This window comes from Mercurialis annua, linkage group LG7 (genome assembly GCF_937616625.2).
Source record: "Mercurialis annua linkage group LG7, ddMerAnnu1.2, whole genome shotgun sequence".
NCBI lineage: Eukaryota > Viridiplantae > Streptophyta > Magnoliopsida > Malpighiales > Euphorbiaceae > Mercurialis > Mercurialis annua.
In genome coordinates, this window is record NC_065576.1 from 1,679,051 (window position 1) to 1,701,266 (window position 22,216).

At 28.3% G+C, this 22,216-nt stretch overlaps 2 protein-coding genes across 2 annotated transcripts; both read right to left on the reverse strand.

Moving 5' to 3' along the window:
* Positions 1-2,131: 2,131 nt before the first annotated feature.
* Positions 2,132-7,825, reverse strand: LOC126657582 (cytochrome P450 72A397-like). Its single transcript, XM_050352291.2, has 5 exons — positions 7,377-7,825; positions 6,597-6,814; positions 5,176-5,420; positions 3,622-4,000; positions 2,132-2,820 (listed from the first exon to the last, which is right to left on the reverse strand). The coding sequence occupies exons 1-5, from the start codon at positions 7,621-7,623 to the stop codon at positions 2,407-2,409; spliced, it is 1,503 nt and encodes a 500-aa protein (XP_050208248.1). The 5' UTR covers positions 7,624-7,825; the 3' UTR covers positions 2,132-2,406.
* A 3,510-nt stretch (positions 7,826-11,335) lies between these two features.
* On the reverse strand, positions 11,336-16,611 carry LOC126657581 (cytochrome P450 CYP72A219-like). Its single transcript, XM_050352290.2, has 5 exons — positions 15,810-16,611; positions 15,025-15,242; positions 14,401-14,645; positions 12,724-13,102; positions 11,336-11,872 (listed from the first exon to the last, which is right to left on the reverse strand). Exons 1-5 carry the CDS (start codon positions 16,054-16,056, stop codon positions 11,450-11,452), a joined length of 1,512 nt encoding a protein of 503 aa, XP_050208247.1. The 5' UTR covers positions 16,057-16,611; the 3' UTR covers positions 11,336-11,449.
* Positions 16,612-22,216: the final 5,605 nt, after the last annotated feature.

Consider the following 22,216-nt stretch of genomic DNA (forward strand, 5'->3'; position numbering starts at 1 on the left):
CAAATCATCGTAAAGGCAACCAACATAATGTTATTGACCCGAATTGCCCTTTAGACAACCAATAACTCATTTCTCATATTGTTGGTCCGAGTCGCCATTTTGCGCAATCAACTACTATTCTTAGTTCTCAAAGAATATACAAATATAAGATGACATGATTTTCACAATCAAAACATCACTCACATCAACATTTTAACCATAATACACAGGCACATTTACATCTCAAATCAACACACATTTGCAAGTGCGAACAAGTATAACATTATCTATTCATTTACTCATTTTGTCACGTTTTAAACTCGTGAAGTTCATAGCTTGTCTGTCGTATTACATTCTGATCTATAAGTACTTAATTTTATATATAAAATCTCAAATCATTCACAATGTATAAATATATTTAAAATTTACACAAAGAAACAAACTAGTAATACACAATTTTTTTACTAGGCAGATTTCATGTACTAACTTCAAATTGACACCAATTCTAACACACAAATTATCTATGCACTATATTGATATATTGTCCATATGCGTATAGTTTAATTTCCAATTAAAATCATGTCGATAGTAGAAAGCAAATTATGCAATTTACAACACAACTAGGTTCAACTGTCTAAACAGAACGTACAACTAAATGTTCTCTCCTTATTCACCATTCAAATGATAGAGTTAGTCCCTTCTCAAAGTTAAACAGTTTTAGCTAACATTCTAAGTAGTCCATATAATCAAATTTGGATAATTTATAAATGTTTAAATTAATTTATCTATTATATAATGATATAAGATTATCGTCATAGTTCTATATAGTAAACAAAACATATACCGTGTCTTTAAAGTGATACACACTTCAATACAAACATAATTTTACACAACCCTTGGGTGGAGTTCTAGGTATAGAGACTAGAAGAGATACCAAAAGCAACCAACTCAAAAAGATATTTGTTCAATGATTTATTAAAGATTTAATGATACACTACCAGGCTGTATTGGCAGACAAAGTAACAACATTGTGTGGACTATTAGATTATGATAATGACTGAAAATGATTAACTACAAAGAATAACAATTATAGTAGACTGCTAAAGTTTATGTAAAATGAAGAAGCATTCAATTTAGAGTTGTATAACTCGAATTATGATAGAAACAATGATGATCACATTTTTGGATATATGCAGAAATCATATATAAAGATGATGAATCCTAGCTTAGCTATTCAGAGTATTTTAAATTACTTACCAATTATCTTCTTTCTTGATCAAAACTTTAACTATAGTATAATTGATCTTATGGCTAAAGCTAGATTTAGATTTTCATGATTTTCTTACTCCTCGTTCTCTTTTTTTTTGATATATAGAAAATTAAAGTTAAGAGGTGATATTTAGCCTATAATTAAGGTTATCTTACTAAAATAGAAACGGTTTCATGTAATCATTTGTAATACTAATATATTTTACAGTTCTTGAAAGATACTCTAAGTCAAACATAAATCTTATAGTTTATTTCATTTCATAATAACCAAATCAACTAAGGCCTCGCTTGGTTGGGGGTAAATAGGCTAGGGAAGTTGTACTTTTCGGGAAGTAGCAAATATTTTTTACTTGGTTCAATTTATACATTCTACTTCCCGGGAAGTTGGATGTTTGACTTCCCTTTGACTAGGGAAGTAACTTCCCTAGCAAAACCCAAGGAAGTAGAACTTCCCTATCACTTTTGTTGTATTTTCCTAATTTAACCTTAACTCTTTCTTTTTCTTTCCTTTTTAAATTTATGTAAAAATTATCATAGGATATTTTTGTCTTTTAATTAAAAATTAGTTTCGTACTTCCCGGGAAGTAAAAATCAAAACAAGCAATATATATTAACTTGTTGAGAAGTTAACTTCCCAGGAACTATACTTCCCGGAAAGTTAACTTCCCGGGAAGTTAACTTCCCGGGAATTGCTATAAAATGAACCAAGCGAGGCCTAAATTTACCAACGTACTTGCATTCCAATTTAGTTCTAATATTTTTGTTTGCCATTATACTAATTCTTCATTATTTTGAATAGTTATTGTATTGATTAAACTTCCATAAATTCCATTTAATTGAATGTCAATCATACGTAAATGCTCATGTAAATGCTAATGTATGACGCTTACTCTTGACTTGGGTGTACAATTTGGATTGTGGGGGTTATAAATTTTGGAAAGCTCATTTTATAGTGAGCCAAAATTTAAAAATCTTTCGAATGATCAATATTACACTAGAAATGCTATCCTGTTATGAGTTCATGGTTTAAATAACTCATATTTGAACACCCCTACTCTTGACCATCAAAATGATTGAAATGCATGAGCATGTGACTTTATGCAACTCAAATATGGGTGTTACAATATTTCTATACAACACATTAGGGAGCTAAACGATTCAAATCTTTTGTAAGATAATTTGTGCTCCAAACTTAGGTTGAAGTGTAATTACAACAGTAGGAACATGTTTATACGTAGGCGAGAGGTGAAATGAAAAACGTTGCAAGATTAGAGCTAGTGCTAATTTAGCTTCAAGCATAGCAACATTTTGGCCAATGCAAATTCTTGGTCCCCATCCGAAAGAAAATAATGACAATTGATCATTCGAAATCCCATCAGAAAACCTGTCAGGATTGAACTCTACCGCATTGTCTCCCCATAGTTCTTGACCTCTTTGAACCAGGTGCAATGGGACTTTCAAGGTGACTCCTTTTGGTAGAGAGTACTCTCCGATTTTAGTATTTTTATGAATGGATCGAACCAACGATGTTGGTGGGTATAATCTCAGGACTTCGAGTAGAACCATATTTACCTGAAATAATATGATGAGCTATGTAAATTTCGTCGAACATTTCTGATTAAGGAAATGAAGAAGTTCGGACGTATAGTTCTTGAAAAATAAAAATAAAAGTCAACTAATTGAGCTAATTTTGTTGCAAGAAAACTCAACGAATCTCAAAATTCATTTTCGTTTCCAAAAGCATTTTTTAAAAAAATAAACTTAATTTGTAAAATTTACTCTTGTCCAAAATATAATGTTTGATACATCCTCTTTCAGTATTTTTTATGCACTATATCCTCCCCCATATTATGTGAATATTTATTTATAATAGCAAAATTTAAAAGTAAATATTAAAGTATATTGTGCATTAAGTTTGATACCTCCGAAATTTGTTCATATTTATATATGTTTTAGATTTTCGTTAATTTCTAAATTAAAATTTTGTGTTTTTAAAAATTTAATTTCATATAGATTTAGTTTGACTTCTCAAAATTTAAAGGTCAAGATCCGCAGCTGATTGTATATTGCTACTCGAAGTGTTTTGAAAAATAAATTAGTAATTGAATAGGGGTGTGTGTGTGTATAATTCACGACTGTGGCAATTGTTTACTAGTTCAAATAGACCGAACCATATATATCCGGTAACTTTTAGAAAAGAATCGAATCGAATCACACTGAACTAACATCTACTTTTCAGTCAAACCAGTTGAACCGACCAATCCATTTCAATTAAAATATTAAAACACTACTCAAGTCATTTTCTGGGTTTCAAAGTCCAGAGTTCAAAATCTAATTAGGATTGAAAATAAAAAAAATAGTTAATAAACTCACAATTTTCAAGTAGTTCAAGTCATCGAAAGTTGGTTTATTTTTCCCAAAAACCTGTAAAACCTCATTCCTAGCTTTATCTTGCCAATTTTGGTGCATGCTTAGCACAATCATCGTCCACACCAACAAACTTGCAGTTGTCTCATGACCAGCAAAGTAGAATAATTTGCATTCTTCTATCACATCTTCTCTCGACATTCCGCCATTTTTATTTTGATTAGTTTCGTTTAAATTAGAATGGAGTAATAGACTGAGTAAATCATGATGATTATCATCTCTTGATAGTACAACCTTCTCTTCCTTCTCTAGTATGCCTTCAAATAAAGATCGGATTTTACGGTGATTCTGCTTCATTCTTTTGTTTAGTTTTGAGGGCAAGAACCTGAATATTTTCAATCCAAAGCCTTAAAATCAGTTTCATGTTTATTAGATATAACAAAGGGTAACTCGTGTAACTATAAAAACTAAATTTTTGGGTAATTGATCTAGAATGTACCCAAAATATCGCTAGACTGCATTTTGACAACCAGATTTTGATTTGTTTCATTTTGATTACTGAACTTTAATTTCATCAAACGAGGTTTCTCGACCAAAATGATGATATGGAAGCCGGATTTCGCCCTGTGACACTCGTTTTTTGTTTGCATTTTCCCGAAAACTTGTCATTTATGCATAACTTCAACTTGGCCGAAATGTTTTTTGGATAAATTATGCATACATGTCAAGTTTTAAAGTAGATAAAAGTAAAGTTCGGTTGTCACGTATTTTTGCCGAAAACCTCCCAGTGAAGCAAAATTAAAGTTTAGTAACCAAATTAAAACGAAATTCAAAGTTTGATAATCAAATTAAAATGAATCGAAGTATGGTCGCCCAATTATATTATAAATGTGATAGTTTGGTACCCTAGAGTCAATTATCCCTAAATTTTAATGCAACAAGCAAGAAAAAAAATTGGTCAAGTTAAACTATCTATATAGATCTAAACCAAACAAAATAACCAAGCCGAACTGATAAACTCAGTTCAGTTCAATTTAATAATATAAGAAAATTATCTTTTTCAGTTCAATTTGTTTTGATTTCAAAAGTAAATTAATTTCAATTAAGTTTAATTACAACCCGAATTAAGATCAACTAATTCAGTTTGATTCGATTTGAAAATTTTAAATCCTTATAAATTAAGCTTGATTTGTTTCAAAAATATCAAAAACTCGGTTTGGTTCTATTCAAACCAAATGAGACTCCCAATGACAAACCTATGCTATGGCTAGGGTGGGCTGCAGCTCTGACTGGATCAGAATCTTTTTAAAAAATGCTAGTAATTATTTTAAAAATAAAGGTAAATTTGTAAAAATAAATAAATTAGATGGAGGTTAAACTTGAGCTGCTAAAAAATTACAAATGAAATAAAAGATAAATTTGGGCTGAAAATAAATACTGATTACGCCACTGAACACTCCTAATTTAAACTAAAATTCCTGGTTTGAATCTCCTCAAATTTATTAAAAAGAAAAAAGGTTGCAAATTGAAGAATAGGAATCAAAGAAAAAGTAAATATACCTTGACCAAATAGAATTGGGCTTAAAAAGAGACTCTAAAAAGAGTTGCCCTTGTTCTCTTTGAAGAGAAAATATGAACTCCCCTTCTTCAAGGTTGCTACCAAAAACTGCCTTTGATATTATGTCTGTTGTTAAATTTTGAAACTCAGGCAGAACATCTACTTCATAACACTCTGTTGATCCAATTAAGTTGTCCCATCTTTGAACCATTTCTTCACAAGATGCCATAAAAGATGGCAACATTCCCTACAAAATGTATTTAAAGATCCCATGTAGTCAAGTTTTGTGGTTTAATTAAGACTTGATGGACCTAAAAAAAATCCAATTAATTGAGGATTTAAACATGAATTTAGAATTTAAATTTTTTCAATTAATTGCAAGTCTTTAATTAAGAATTTAGTTTTTCTATTTTTTAATTAAAAAAATCTTTTGTTAAAACTACAAAAAAGTAAAAAAAATTAGATTTTATGGTTCATTAGACCTAAACTTAAATGGTTTTCAAGTAGGGTGTAGAAAATTATAAATTTATATAAAAATATCTAATTGATCTACCCAGTTTGGTTGATTTTTAGTTTAGTTTAGTTTGCATTAAAATTTAATTGGAGATTTTAAACATGAACTAAAGAACTAAATTCTTTTAGAGTATCTCAAAAAGAATTTTTAAAAGAGTTTGGTGATAAATGAAAGGTTCAATGATTTTTTTTTTATAAATTTAGAGCAGATACGTATGTGGATTGTCAAATTTAATTCTCTATCTGAGATCTCATCAATGAGATTTCAAATTTCAATTTTAAATAAAATTATTTATACACTAAGCTATAATATATTTAATTTTCCAAATATAATAAATTAATTATTTAACTAAAAAGATAAATTTATTTCATTTAATATCTATAATAAATTAAAATGAGCTATAATTTACATAGTCCATTGAGCTAGAGTAGAGCTGTTCATGGGCATAGGTACCCATCCGGCTTGCCTAAGCCCATTCGCCTTTGGCCGGACTTTGATAATGATTTTTGGTTTCAAGCTCGAGCTCGAACTCAAAAAAAGCCAATCATATTATGGACGGGCTTAAGCTTTTAATATTGTGAAAAATTGCCGGTTCAAGTCCGACACTAGGCTGTAAAAATATTGCGTTAGGGCAGATTTGGGCAGTATATTTGAAGGCCAAATCGGACTCGGGCCGGACTTGAGCTTGCCTTTAATAAAGCCAAGTCTGCCCAAGCCCAACCCGAGTCCAGTCCATAAATAGGTCTAAGCTAGAGTAACAAATATTTGTTTTTCATTCCACCAAAAATACCTTTTTATAAAGAATATTATTAGAAACACTCTTATAGTGTTAAACCGAACCGAATCGAACCGAACTGAATATCAGGATTTGTGGTTTTGGCACAAGCCTAGTTTCAAGTAAAAATTTACCTTCAATTTGTCTATGTGGAAGGCAGGATTGATTATGTTCCTGTGTTTTGCCCATTTATCTCCATCAATATTTGCCAAACCTTTCACGAAAAACTTCATTGTTGGACTTGCTTCTGGACTTTGAAAATCAAAGTTCCTTGTTAGAATCTCTTTTATAAGCTCTGGATCCATGACTATAACAGTAGGCATTGTTCCATCACAAACAACAAATAGTTTCTCTGCACACCACATATTGAAATATAATATAATAGTGTTAAATACAAATAAAACTATATAATTTCAACACCAATTTTTTATTTTTACAATTCAAAATATGGACTTTTTTTTCGTAATTCGAAAGAGGAACAAATAGTCGTTTAAACGTATCAATTTCAGTTAAATTCAGTTATAAGTTTTTGTTACAAGTTGGCTGATTTGATTAGTTCAACGGCTAAGCGTTTGATTAATCAGATTAACTAAACGAGCTAAATATTTTTTATATTTTTTATTTATCGGTTTACAAATTTATATAATTAGCCAACTAATTAGGTTGGTTTTTTATTTTGTAATCTTAAAATTTTGATTAATTCGTTTCATTTAAAATTCTTAAATTAGTCATTTCGAAAGAGATAAAGTAATTGAACCGACCGATTGCTTATCTTTACATATTCACGGTCTGAAAATCCGATCAAATTCTATAACCCAACTTACTACACCTTTCATTTTTTTTAATTCCAACGTTCCACATCAGCATTTATTTATAATTCGAAAAGAAAATTCAACATATTGAGATACACTTACTATGTCTCGAAGCGAGTTCGTGAAGCAAAGGATCAACACGAGCCGCGATATCGTGGGTTAGCTCCGGCTCGATGTTATCATCTTCAACATTTCCATGTGGTAACTTAGATGATTGAACATGTATGCCTTGTTTTCTCAATTTGCGCTTTGCTATCTTAGGTTTCCACCAGATTTGATAAGCTAGTTTCACACTCCAAAACAAGGGTATTTTGATAAATATTATTAATAAAATTTCCAAAAATACCATTTTTATTTATTGTTTGCTTTGATTTAATTAACCCTATGGTGTATATTGAGGTATTAAGACCATAATAGACAACAAATTAATGTATATTGAATGTCTCAAAAAGCAAAGAAAATTTATTTGCTGGAGCTAGATGATGAGAAATTCTGTAACATGACTAATTCATATATTGGAAACAATGTTTTTGACAGGCATTTTGAAGATGCTAAATATATTGATAAATAATATAATTTTGAAAGTATATAGAACAAAAGGCAGAATTAATGGATTAAGATAGTTTAATAGTATTACTATCGAAAATCACTCTATACCAACTGTTATAGAGACCAATTTATGACTTCTCAAAAAAAAAATAGAAATTCTATTTTAGGGTTCAAATGAATCTGAATAAAGAATAGTTATTTTTTTAGGGTTCAATTTATGACTTCTCAAAAAATATAAATATTTATTTTTTTTTGTTTATAAACAATTTTTAAAATTATCAATTTTAGCCTATTTTTCAATTTTCAGTTTAAGTTGTAGTCATTTATTTAAACTGAAGTGAAAAGAAAAATTAATATATCTTACATATTTTGAATTTTTGATGATAAAAATACAAATTCAAATAATATGATTCATATGAAGCAATATAAAAAAAATATTTAAATTTCTTTTACTCTAATTTGAGCAAATGAATGTCATTGATAAACAAAATTACCTCATTACTATACTTTGTTTCAACATTGTCTCTGCCATGTCTGACTTGTTACGGATCATTTATTGTACGCCTAGTTAACTTGACTAATTTATTAAAAAAATGTATATAAATAAATCTTAAAAATAATTATAGTTTGAGGTTTGGATATATTGGTCCCATTTCATAAACTTGCGGATCATAATGTCCAAACTATATTGTAAAAACATATTTGATCAAATGACCAAAATTGTGGATTTAAAATTAAAATTATATTGCCTATTTAATTAGATAGTTATTAATATATTCCTACAGCACGAAAAATAAAGATCTTATAACTTTTTGTTAAATTTTCAAAAGAGCATTTGGAGACCATTAGTACTAGTATTTTCAGATATAAATTTAATACAGACATCTATTTTTCTGATACAGAAAAATATAATAAAAATATGAATATCTAATGATGATTTCAAAAAGATACAGGCGAATAACAAGCTTTTGGTCCTCTTGAAGAAATTAAAGAATTAATTCGGCACATAAGTTAGTTATACATTAATTCATACATTTAAGTTATTTTTATGCCTTTATTTTAATCTTTAATTTATTTTCAGCTTTCCAATATTGATTTAATATTTATTGTGCATGTACGGCTATAACATAATATTGTATTATAATGAGGGTATCGGAAAATTTCTCGAGTTAAATACAAAAAAATTTCCGATACCCTATGTTAAGTCTGAGTCTGAGCAAAGAAGCGAGTTCAGACCATTTGACTTGTCATTTTTTTCATTCAGAAAACAATATCTTTAATGTCGTGTGATTTTGATTAAATTAAAAGGCTTCCGACATGACTCTTGCAACATGATCAAATTTTGTTATAAAACTAAATATTTTGCTAAATTTTTCATGGGGTACTGCTAGAAATTTTGGGTGAAATTTGATTGTCAATTTCTTCATATGAAAATCAATATACCCAAGCTCGTCTAGCTTCACCTGTTGCTCGAGTTCATGTGCTATTAAAAGTCGGAATTTATTTTTAAAACATGCTAAAATTAAGGTAAACCAATCTTAATTAAATGTGCACTTATCATATATTATTGGCTTAACCTATTCTAAGGTTCCTATATTTTCCATGTTTGTTTTATTTAGTCCTTATACTTTCAAAAACAATTTTCTAAAGTCCTTCTATTAATTTCCTTTAGTTGGTCCCTGTAATTTCAAAAATAATTTTATAATGTCTTATTAATTTATTTAATCCTTATATTTTCAAAAATAATTTTATTTGGTCTCTGAGGGTGCACCATACTTTCGCACTTTTATTATCAGAAAGACTTTATAAAATTGTTTTCGAAATTACAAGAATCAAGTAAAGAAAAAAAAATCTTGAAGATAAAATAAAAATAAAAAATACAGAAATTTTAGAATATATTTTGCCATATTTTTTTGAAGAAGGATTTCGTTGGTTTATCACAATAACAAAAATTAATTTATATTTCTGCTCTTTTTTATTCAATTGAGTACATTTGTTCTTAATATATTATTATCATGCGAACAAAATTATAATTAATTAATTTAATTTGGAAGACTTTACTTCAATTAAAATGATTCTTTTTCTAAATTAAATATAATTGAAAAAATTATTAGAATTGATAAAAGGAGGAAAAAACTGTATTTTTGAAATTGTTACACCAAATATAATAATGTATCAATAGGATATGTTTTTAATATTATGAGAATGCTTTTAGTTTATACTTTCGTTTCCAATCTCTTTCTTGAATGTGAATGTAAGACTAATGGGTGCTTATAAAACAAATTGAGATTATTGATTGAGCTAGATATTAACTTGAAGAAATTTTCAATTCATATCAAAGTTAAACCGTAAATTTAATTTATATCTTAGACGATGGTACTTAAAAAAAGGCCAACCTCATTTTTAGGCTAATGTATTTCTAAAATTTATCTGGTCTTTTTTAAAATTTTATCTTTATCTAGTCATTTACTTAGTTTATGTTGATTTTTTGGGTCCTGTTTTGAACTGAAAAAGAGCGTGCATTGCGCTCGTCGTAAAATGTGCGCGAGAACGAACTTAAATGTCCAACTAAATTTGACATGTTGATAAAATATGTTGTGTCATCAAACTTTAAAAGAATCCGGGTATATAAAAATTTATAAACACATGGTCCATTGAATAAAATAAATTTGAAGAAGAGACTAGATAAACACAAATTTAAAAATATATGGACCTTTTTGTCATCTATGATGTTAATCACGTAACGGTGATCGGGTCACACGCTTGCAAATTATTAACCAATGGACCTACCAAATAAAAAAAATAGTATAAAATCCTATTGAACAACAAATTAATTTTAAAAAGAGATCAGAAAAATAAAAAATTGAAAATACATTGGCCTTTTAATGAGTTATGCCTTGAAGCAATTCAGGCAATGCTTTGTTAAAATAGTACTTAAAGATATCTTTACTTTTTCAATTATTATATGTCACCCCAATCTGCATCGGAATTTATTCAAGGGCCATCACAAACTTACGGTACCACTTTTAATATATATTGAAGTTTTGATATTAAATTAAGATAAATATTTAATATGAATTAGTAACCCAAATAATGGTTCTAATTAAAGTTTATATTTTATTTTTTATTCTGTTTCAGGTTACACTGTTCCGCCCGCGGCATAAATTATTAAAGAAAAGTATTCGAAGGAGATGAAAAGTCTTGCAATAGAATCTCAAGAAAGATTGTAATAAATTGATATATACAACAAATAAAAAATTATGTCCATCTAATCCAGTAAAAATATAGTAATTTATAATAATTATATCTGAATATTAAATAAAAGGAAATGTCTAATTTATAGAAATTATAAACTTCGAAATCTATTTAACCTTTAGTGAATTACTACTTATATATTTAACCATAGGAAATGGACGAAAGGACCGGTTGTGTATGCAATTAATGGTGGAGGGATTCAATATATACAAATTATAGTGGAGGAATCCAATTAAAAAAAATAGATAATACAGGGATTATAAATATGTTTTTCCAAAAGACTTTTATAAGTTTCAAAAGTATTTTCAACAACAAAAAATAAGATGCTAAGATTCAGTAATTTTTTGTACAATACATAGGGACCTAAACATTCAAATTTTGTGTAAGATAATTTGTGCTCCAAACTTAGGCTGAAGAGTAATAACAACATTAGGAGCATGTTTATACGTTGGCGATAGGTGAAATGAGAAACGTTGCAAGATTAGAGCTAATGCTAATTTAGCTTCAAGCATAGCAAAATTTTGTCCAATGCAAATTCTTGGTCCCCAACCGAAAGAAAAGAAAGATAATTGATCCTTTGATGCTTTTAAAATTCCGTCGTAAAATCTGTCGGGATTGAACTCGGTTGCGTCGTCTCCCCAGAGTTGAGGATCTCTCTGAACTAGATGCAATGGAACCTTCAAGTTGACTCCTGCTGGCAGAGAGTACTCTCCGATTTTAGTCTCTTTATGAATGGATCGAACTAACGATGTTGGTGGATATAATCGCAAGACCTCGAGTAGAATCATATTTACCTGAAACAATATAATAAGTTATGTAAATTTCGTCAAGCTTTGATGATTAAGAAAATGCAGAAGATCGTATGTGTAGTTCTTGAAAAAAATATCAACTAATTGAGTGTAGTCCAATTGATGTTTATGTTGCACGAAAATTTGTCAGATCTTCAGTGTCTTTAATTTTTAAAAAGACTTCTCTAATTAATTTTTTTAATATTATTGCTAATTAAAAAAAATTGTGTTCTTTTAAAATTATATATAAATTTGGAGGATAATTTGGTATCTAAGTGATCCTGTAAAAAATTACAACGATGCCTTAAATTTCTAAAAAATTATAAAAAAAATATCATGCTTGTAAATATATATATAGAGAGAGTTATTAATTCTAAAATTCATACAATAGATAAAGAAACTGAACCAAATTAACCACTTGAATTAACCATAAACTAAATTTAATTAAAATTTAAGTTTAGTTCGGTTGGTTAATTCGGTTATGTATAAATTGTACAAAGTCCTAGGTAATGGTGCCATTTTCTAGGTTTTGGGGTATAAAATAGTTGGAGAAAACGATCGGTTCGATTAAAAAATTGACTTATCTAACCAAAACTCAAATCAATTTATCTTTTTGATCTTACGGATCAAATCGATCAAATTAACTAAAAACGAATAACTTAAATCATAAAAATACAAAATAGAGTTGACCATATCAATCGGTTAACTCGACATATAAAACTATAAAGAAATTATTAAAAAAAATAATTAACCAAATTTTTGAAAATCTTAACAGTGACCAATTAAATTTTTATTAATCAAACCGATTAAATTACTCGATATAGATCAGTTAATTAGATTTAAACAAATAAACTCACAATTTTTAAGTGGTTCAAGTCATCGAAAGTTAGTTTCTTTTTTCCAACAAGCTGCAAAACCTCATTTCTAGCTTTATCTTGCCAATTTTGATGCATACTCAGCATAACCATTGTCCATGTCAATAAATTTGCAGTGGTCTCATGACCAGCAAAGTAGAATAATTTGCATTCTTCTATTATATCTTCTCTTGACATTCCGCCATTTTTATTCTCATTAACTTCATTTGAATTAGATTGAAGTAACAAACTGAGTAAATCTTGTTGATCTGTATTTCCTGAATGTGTAGCCTTCTCTTTATTTTCTATTATGCCTTCAAATAAAGATCGAATTTGTCGGTGAATTTGCACCATTCTTTTGGTTAATTTTGAGGGCAATAACCTGAAATTTTTCAGTTCAAGGATTTGAAATCAGTTTCATAATTATTAGATATTAACCATAAACATTAAATTATTGAACAAGCTAGAGAAAATTGGTCTAAGTTTTTTTTGACAGATGTAGAATCTAATTACGTGAATAGTTAGTAGTCAGTGTTAGATTTTTTTTAAAATCGGTCTTAAACCACTGGCTCTATTGTCACGACCCGATTTTCGGCGTCGAGACCGGCGCTAGGGAATGGGAGTGGTTGCTCCGAAACCCGTAGCAAGCTTTAAAAATAAATTAAAAATCACTTAAAATTTTTCGCGGAATTCAAATCATTTTCGAACATTTTAAAATCGCAGTTTAAAACGTTCTTATAAAAATTACCATTTAAAACATGCACATAATTTTCTCTTTAATTATTGCATTTTAGTTTCAAAACCATTTCACTATGGTTTATCACGCATCTGCATAATGAAATGCAGTTAAGTCCATAGAGAAATGGCCTGCATAGTGAAATGCAGTAATTACCATAGTAAGATGTGGCAAACTTGTAAATAATTCGAACTCTAGGGGCAAAATAAATTCAAGTTTCTCAAATACTCAAATACATTAAAACATATCATATGGGCTGTATTAAAATATTTTTGGGCCTTTAAAAATAATTAAAATAATTATTTTGACGGTTTTTAGTGAAAAATCGCAAAATTCACTTTTAACACGTAAAATTGCCAAAATCACACTTAAGGCAAAACACATTCCAAACCACATTTTCACCCATATAAATTCATCACGTGAATTTATTCACTATTTTCGAGGTTCTAACCAATTAAAATTGGACACACACGAAAATAAACACTTATAATTCTACGGGGTATTACATCTATTGAAATTCAAAACCGAGACTTTAAAAATAAACTTTGACAACTTTAGTCACTTGAGCTAGGTCTCACTTGAAAAAATCCGATTTGGTTCTATTCAAACTTTATGCACCCTAACTCTAACTAGGAGCGGAATTAAAGGTTCTAATATGAGAGGCTAGTTTGAACAAAATTAAATTTAGAGGGACTAATTGTATAGAAATAAAAATATACTAATTATTTTTTTAAAGTAAAAATAAAAATCAAATGAGTAAATTGTAAAAGATAAAAAGTGGAGCGGCGGTCGCCATCTCAGCCTAGGTCCACCCATGACTTTACACTAGTCACAAAGACTTTAAATACGAACAAAAATTTCGGGTTTGAATCTCCTCAAATTTATTAGAGAGAAGAAAAAAATAGCAAAATCAAAAATAAAAATCAAAGAAAAATTAAATATACCTTGACCAAATAGAATTGAGATTGAAAAGAGACTGTAAAAAAAGCTGGCCTTGTTTTCTTTGAAGAGAAAATATAAATTTCCCTTCTTCAAGATTGCTACCAAAAGCTGCCCTTGATATTATATCTGCTGTTAAATCCTGAAACTCAGGCATAACATCTACTTCATAATACTCTGCTGATCCAATTAAATTGTCCCATTTTTCAATCATTTCTTCACAAGATGCCATAAAAGATGGCAACATTCCCTACAAAATTAATTTAAAACTTAATTAACTAAAACATTTTAAAAAAAAAATCAATTTGGGTGTGCAAATATAAAAACATCAAATCAAATCAAACAGAACTAGTCAGTTTGGTTGAATTTTAGTTTAGTTCGTCTTAAATTTTTTTTGAAATTTTTAACATGAACTGGAAAACTAAATTCTTTTAAAATACTATCTGCAAAGAGCTTTTCTAAAAAAATTGACGGTAAAATGTTTATTTTTAAAAGACTTTTTATTTGAACAAATAATTTTTTCTATTATAAAGAGTATTATTGGGATACTTTTATAGTGATAAACCGAACGGAACTGAACATCTCGATTCGGGGTTTTGGCACAAGCCTAGTTCCAAGTACAAATTTACCTTCAATTTCTCAATGTGGAAGGCAGGATTGATTATTTTCCTGTGCTTTGCCCATTTATCTCCTTCAATATTTGCAAGACCTTTCAAGAAAAATTTCATTGTTGGACTTACTTCTGGCTTTTGAAAATCGAATTTTCTTGTTAAAATCTCTTTTATAAGCTTTGGATCCATAATTATAACAGTAGGCATCGTCCCATGAGAAACAGCAAATAATTTCTCTGCACCATACATCGAAATGCATTAGTGTTAAATGCAAATTACTTTACAATTTCAATACTATTTTTTTATTTATATAGTTCGAAATATGAACTTTTTTTGCACAATTTTGAAAAAAAGAAGCAACTAGTCGTTTAAACCGAATAATCCGATCAATCTCACTTAAATACGGTAGAAAGTTTTCATTAGAATTTGGCTGGTTTGATCGGTTCAGTTTGATAATTGCTAAGAGTTTAAAAATTTTGATTAATCAAATTAACTGAATGAACCGACTATTTTATATATTTTGTATTTATTGGTTTATGAATTAATCGAATTAGCGAACTAGTTAGGTCGGTTTTTGATTTTGTAATTAAAATTTTGACAAATTTGTTTCATTTAGAATTCATAAATAATTATTTGGGATAAAGAGACAAAGTAACTGAACCGACTAATTGCTTATCTCTATAAATTTAGGGATTGAAAACCCGATCAAACGCCATAACTCAACTTACAACACCTTTCAACGTTCCACATTAGCATTTATTTATAACTCGAAAAGAAAATTCAGCAGATTGAAATACACTTACTATATCTCGAAGCGAGTCCGTGAAGCAAAGGATCAACGCGAGCCCCGATATCGTGAGTCAGCTCCGGCTCGATGTTAGCCTCTTTAATATTTCCATGTGGTTGCTTAAATGACTGAACATGTATGCCTTGCTTTCTCAATTTGTGCTCTGTTATCTTAGGTTTTAACCAGATTTGGTACACTAATTTCAGACTCAAAAACAAGGCTAATTGGATAAATAGCAATAATACAATGGCCAAAAATGCCATCTCAATTATTGTTTGCTTTTATTTAATTTAATCCTAAGCTATATATTGATATTTTGAGACCATAAAACAACAAATCAATGTCCTAATCATGTATTTAGATTGGGAGTTGAGCAGAAATTGAATATCGTAAACTCCACGTTTTTAGCAAGGACATTAATTTTACCTAATTATTGAAAAAGTATATGGCTGAGGTTTGGCTTCATAGGCATCATAAAAACAGTTTTGAATATATGTACAAAAATAAAAATACTTCTGCAGCTTCGAAATTTTATATTTATAATCTATTTAAAATAAAAATAAAATTCCGCCCGTGTCTCAAGTTTAAAATTGAATTTTGTGCTAATTAATAAAATCAAATTTGAAATTAATCATGAAAAATTAAGTTGTACCTTAATCCTAGATAACCTGCCATACCAACTTTAATGTTGGTAACTGGCCGTACCTGCAAAATTAAAATAAAATTAATTTTCATTTTTTTTTTCAAGAAGCAAAGGAAAAATTTAGAATATGGATTTTTTTTTTTGCTGGAGCTAGATGATGATAAATTTTATTGCTTGACCAGTTTATATGTTGTAAATAAAGACTTTTTGAAGATGCTTAATATGCTGTCTTGATTAACTTATAATTTTGAAGTTGTAGAAAAAAATATATCAAACAGTTTTATATTCGAAAATCACTCTATACCAACTGTTGAAGGGACTAATTTATGACTTCTCAAATAATTAGAAATTCAATTTTAGGGTCTCAAATGAATCTCAATAAAGAAAATACTCCCTCCTAACAATATATCGCATTCTTTTTAATGGATATTATCGCATTTAGTTCTGACACAAGAATAAAAAAATAACCATTATATATTTAAATTTATGAATATTTTTACTAAGTTAATATTAAATTAAAATTTGTTGATATTTATGAATTTCTTATTAATATTATTATATTAATCAATAAGTTAATAGGAAATAATTTTGAAAAAAATAAAAAACGCTATTTGAATGTTTTTTGTTTGTTATTGGCTAAACTTCAAAAACAATGAAGTATGAATAATAACACTACAAGCATGAACGACTTTCAAAATCGAGTGAGTCATTCAAAGTCAAATGATGATACTGCCAAGCAGTCATCCAAAAGAATTAGAGTAAGAATAATTGTCATTTCATTTTTACATCATCAAAATGAAATGACGATATATGCGAGCAATAATTTTTTATATAAGTGCCTCAATTTAAAATGCCAAGTAATAGCCATAATATAAAATTGTTCTCTCAACAAGTGTATGTCCATAATTATTTTTGTTTTATAAAAATATTATTTTATTAAATTATCCCTATTATTAGATGAATGATTATAACATTCATCCAATAATAAAATAGATAAAAGAGAATAATTACAAAATAACCATATATTGTTGTTTTTTTGACAAAATGAAGAGAATTTTATGGTATCAATCATGAAAATATTATTGCATGCAATCGTTTCTATATCATTCATAATAAACTAATGATGTGTTAGCCATGTGGACAAATTAATAATAAAAAATTAAATTATAAATAAAAGATTTTATATTGTAAATGCTCATTGGCTGTTGTAAATATGATATGATAAAACTAATATATATAATCAACACTGTCAATCATGATCGTTCTATAATATTTGAAATGGAGCTTGCCGGCCACGTAAATAAATTGGTAAATAACTTTTCATAGAAAATACAGAATAGAATTGAGGAATCCAAATTGGATGCGAAAAGATAATTTGGACGTTTCTAAAATGTCACTTTCGAATTCATACAAATCATGTAAACTAAAATCATGTCTTTTTGTGATTGTTTTTTTACTTCCTCTCAATGTATTTCTAATACTATTATATGAATGGCGGAATTAAGATTTATTTTCAGCTCGAATTTAGTTTTTAATTTATTTATAATGTTTTTACAGTCCGAGCTCAATTTTCATCTAATCTTAAAATCTATATAAATTTACATATATTTTTAAAAAAATTTACTCATATTTTTTTAAAAAGTCAGTCCCAGCTAGAGTTGAATCCCACACATTGGCGGAGCCACATAGAGAATAACAGGTGCATTTGCGCCTCTTATTTTCCAAAGAAACAAATGTCTTAAGTAATTTTTTTAAAAATGTATTATGTTATTTAGACAATTACTATATATTGATCCCCTTAATTTTAACAAACTTTTAAATTTTATATATTATATAAAAAAATTCTATTTTGCTCCCATAATTTTGATTTCTGGCTAAGACACTAACTTCGTTATTTTTGCAAATAGTCGGTGGTGAATGTTAGAAAAATTCTATTTGGCTCCCATATTGTCGCCCTATTTAAATAGTCGGTGGTGAATGTTAGAATTTTTTTTTAGGTGAATCAAGTCCACCACGTACGATTATGAACCATCCATTTAATACGTGACACGTGGCGTGATTATTTACATGAGCCAATTAATTAAAGGGACATTAATAATTGTGCCTCATTAATAAGTTATTCTCATTAGTTTTCCCAATTTAAATAAAATACTTACGCTAAATTAACATTTTACTGAATTTTAAATTTAAATAAAAGACTTATTTAAATTTCAAAAAATTATTATTAAGAGATGAATTCTCATGCGGTTTTAAAATTGACTACAACATTTATGTATTATTTTATAAATTATAAAATATTATATTTTTATGATTATATGTATAAAAATGTATGATTATTATTGAAATTTCATGTAAATGTACACATTTACGACTATTTATTCATAAAATAAGTAATGTAGAGTAACATGATTTAACTTAGACTTTATTAATTGACATCATTCATTTTAAGATTATTATTATTTTATATTTTCATCTTTCTTGTTTTGTATTGGCCTCTGCTGTTGAGGTTTTGTCTTCTTTCATGTTGTTTTTATCATCATTTGTGGAGTTATTGTCCTTAAACGTTCTTCTGTGTGAGATTAGTATTCTTTTTCATGAGATTGTTTCTTCTTTTTTTAAGCGATATAAATACACTAATGAAGATATTCATCATGATAATAAAAAAGAGGCTTAATCACCAAAAAATGCCAAATCTATACGTTTTGTGTCAATTATAGCCAAATCTTTAAAAATCACCAGATTTAGCCAAACCTTATATGTTCTGTTTCTTTTTTAGCCATTTTTGAATCGAACCGGTTTTTCTGACACCGTGGCGTTCACGTCACCGCCACTAAGCAATTGGCTGGCATGTCAGCTGAAATATTTAAATAAGGTTTGGCTATAACTGACACAAAATGCATAGGTTTGGTATTTTTTGATGAATAAAACTAATTTTAAAATTAAATAATTAAATGATTAATTATATTATAATAAAATTCATATATATTTAAAAAATAATATTTTTATTTAACGCTAATTAAAATTAATTTATTTTTACTAAATTTAAATAATTATAATAATTGTTTTTACATATTTGAGGGATATATAATTAATTTAAATTCTAATAAAAACAAAAAATGTTATATTCATCTTAAAATTTATTTTTTTTTAAATTTCAGGCGTCGGTTCTTTGACACCGCCGCCGTTTGAGACCCAATTGTTCGTCTTCCGACGAACAATCTGAGAGTAATATACACAACAAACATACGACAATGTTCATAAGTCAACTATACACACATAAACATAAAAATAATTACTGAATAGACTGTTTATTTAAAGGACGAGTTTAATTATTTTCTCATTTTTTTCTTTAAAAAGTGAAGCTCATTGCGGTGTAATCAATATATATCATGATGTTTATAAGCATAAACGCATATGTCATTTTACTCGGCATAGCCAAAAAACTTACCTTAATTTATACATAACTCTTTTATTTATTAACTAAATCCAGTCATAACAAGATCTCAACAACATTAAAAATACTAAATCAAGTTCAAAATCGTTATAAACATTAAATCCTTTCACCAAATTTAATTCAATATTAATTCCTAAGTAATACGTTAATTCATTTTTTTAATTACATATTCATTAAAATATATTATAATATAAATTTATTAGATTTAATTAGGTTTAATAAAAAAATTTAATTAATTTTAATTAGTATTAAATAGGAAATATTAATTATTTTTAAATATATATAAATTTCATAAATGATATAATCAATTTACTAATTATTAAATTTAAAAATTGGCTTGAATTTAAAATTAGGTTTATTCACCCAAAAAATATCAAACCTATATTTTTTGTGTCAATTATAGCCAAACCTTATTTAAATATTTCAGGTGCCATGCCAGCCAATTGCTTAGTTGGCGGTGACGTGGATGACACGGTGTCAAAAAAACCGGTTCGATTCAAAAATGGCTAAAAAAGAAACAGAACATATAAGGTTTGGCTAAATTTGGTGATTTTTAAAGGTTTGGCTATAATTGACACAAAACGTATAGGTTTGGCATTTTTTGGTGATTAAGCCTAAAAAAGATCAATTTCGAAGTAGCTTTCAATTTCAATTACTGCATTTATGTGGTTAATGTTATTTGTGTATATTATTTTGAAATCTATTATTCATTGCAATATTAATTATTTTCCAGGTATAATGGCACTTAAAGTTAAGCTTACTATAGTGAAAGATTTGCAACAAAAGAACTTGAAACAACTTACAATACTTATATTAGATATCATTCACTTATCATTCCTCAATTTTTATTAAGCGAATATATAATTGAAGGACTCATTAAGTGAGTAATATTTTATGGATTATTTTTAGTTAGGTTTATAAACATATAATCTACCTTTTTTTTTTCATATTCATAAACTCTAATTAAGTTAAAAAGAAAATTAAAGAAGATAACAATATTATTACAAACACTCCACATCTTTTCTCAAATCTTTTCCCCCGCTAGCCATTTTCTTTTGAAAAGTGGATGTTTTATGAAAAGATTTTAAAAAAGTTGATATTTATAAAAAAAAAAAAGATAAGATAGCTTTCATAGTATAAATTAGGCAGAAGGTATAAAAAAGCCCTCGAGTTTTTCTCAAAAGTACAGATCAGCCCTTTTAGTTTATCTGGGCACAATTAAGCCCCTGTATTTTTAAAATTGAACAATTAAACCCTTATTATTTTAAAATCGAACAATAGACCCTTTTAAACTTTTGGGACACTTACCCCCTTAAATTTTTGGTAAATATTTTAAATATTAAAATTATTTTTGAACTTTTTTCCTATATGATTATGAGAGACATGTCAACCATTAACGAGTGTTTCTAATGATATTGGATGAAAGGGATTATTTGTTCTATTTAAAAACAAAAAGGGTTTAATTAAACCCTAAAAAAGTAAAAGGGCTGATTTGTACTTTTGTGAAAACTACGAAAGTTTTTTTTGTACCTTTTGCCTATAAATTACTATTTAGGGTCTAGTTTTTAGGGTTTAGCTTTAGACCGATGGTGGCGGCCATTAGGAAGCGGCATACGACGGTTAACAGCGGTTTTCGCTAGTTAACGTCGATGGTCTGAGGTGGGGGTAGTGGTCGGAGGCGAGGAGGTTGGTGGTTGAAGGTTTTTGCCGGTGACAGCTGGTGAGGTCGTGGCTGGAGCGTTGGCCGCCAGTGTCCGACGATTTTCACCCGGGACTGTTGATGAAGATAGTGATGGTGGGTGGAAGGGCTGCCCTGAGCTAGAGGGCGACCAAAATTGGTGGCTGCCTAGAGACGGCGTTGGTGGCCGGAACTGATCAGTAGTTGGTTTGAAGTGAACAAGTATTTTATATAAACCTTTTATATTTTTTTTACTGATCAGTATGGTTTGAAGTGAACAAGTATTTCATGTAAACCTTTTATATTTTTTGATAGCAATAAAATTAAGAGAGAGTTGGTATTTTTGTAAAGTGTTTATGTTTTAAGAAATGGTTAATGCTTCCTCTGAACTTGTGACACATGATCAATTTACTCAGTTTTTATTTTTTTGAGTAAGTAACCTATAAGCTCTTTAGTTTAGGCCATATTACCTATAATTGTATTTTTAAAACGCGTGCAATACCAACCGGAAGTGATAAATGCGAGAAATAAATTAGAGAGCTCTCTAATTATTGCGACAAAATTATCCTAAGCCTATTTTTTACAATGAAAATCTAAATTATAGAGTAATCTAACCTAAAATTGAAGAGTTAGGGGTTATTTGCTCAA

Coding starts and splice junctions, on each gene's coding strand:
- LOC126657582 (XM_050352291.2), bottom strand. CDS start 7,623: ATGGTATTTTTGGAAATTTTATTAATAATATTTATCAAAATACCCTTG. Junction 6,815..7,376: donor CGAACTCGCTTCGAGACATA/GTAAGTGTATCT, acceptor TGTGGTGTGCAG/AGAAACTATTTGTTGTTTGT. Junction 5,421..6,596: donor TCCACATAGACAAATTGAAG/GTAAATTTTTAC, acceptor TACATTTTGTAG/GGAATGTTGCCATCTTTTAT.
- LOC126657581 (XM_050352290.2), bottom strand. CDS start 16,056: ATGGCATTTTTGGCCATTGTATTATTGCTATTTATCCAATTAGCCTTG. Junction 14,646..15,024: donor TCCACATTGAGAAATTGAAG/GTAAATTTGTAC, acceptor TTAATTTTGTAG/GGAATGTTGCCATCTTTTAT. Junction 11,873..12,723: donor ACTTGAACCACTTAAAAATT/GTGAGTTTATTT, acceptor ATATTGTTTCAG/GTAAATATGATTCTACTCGA.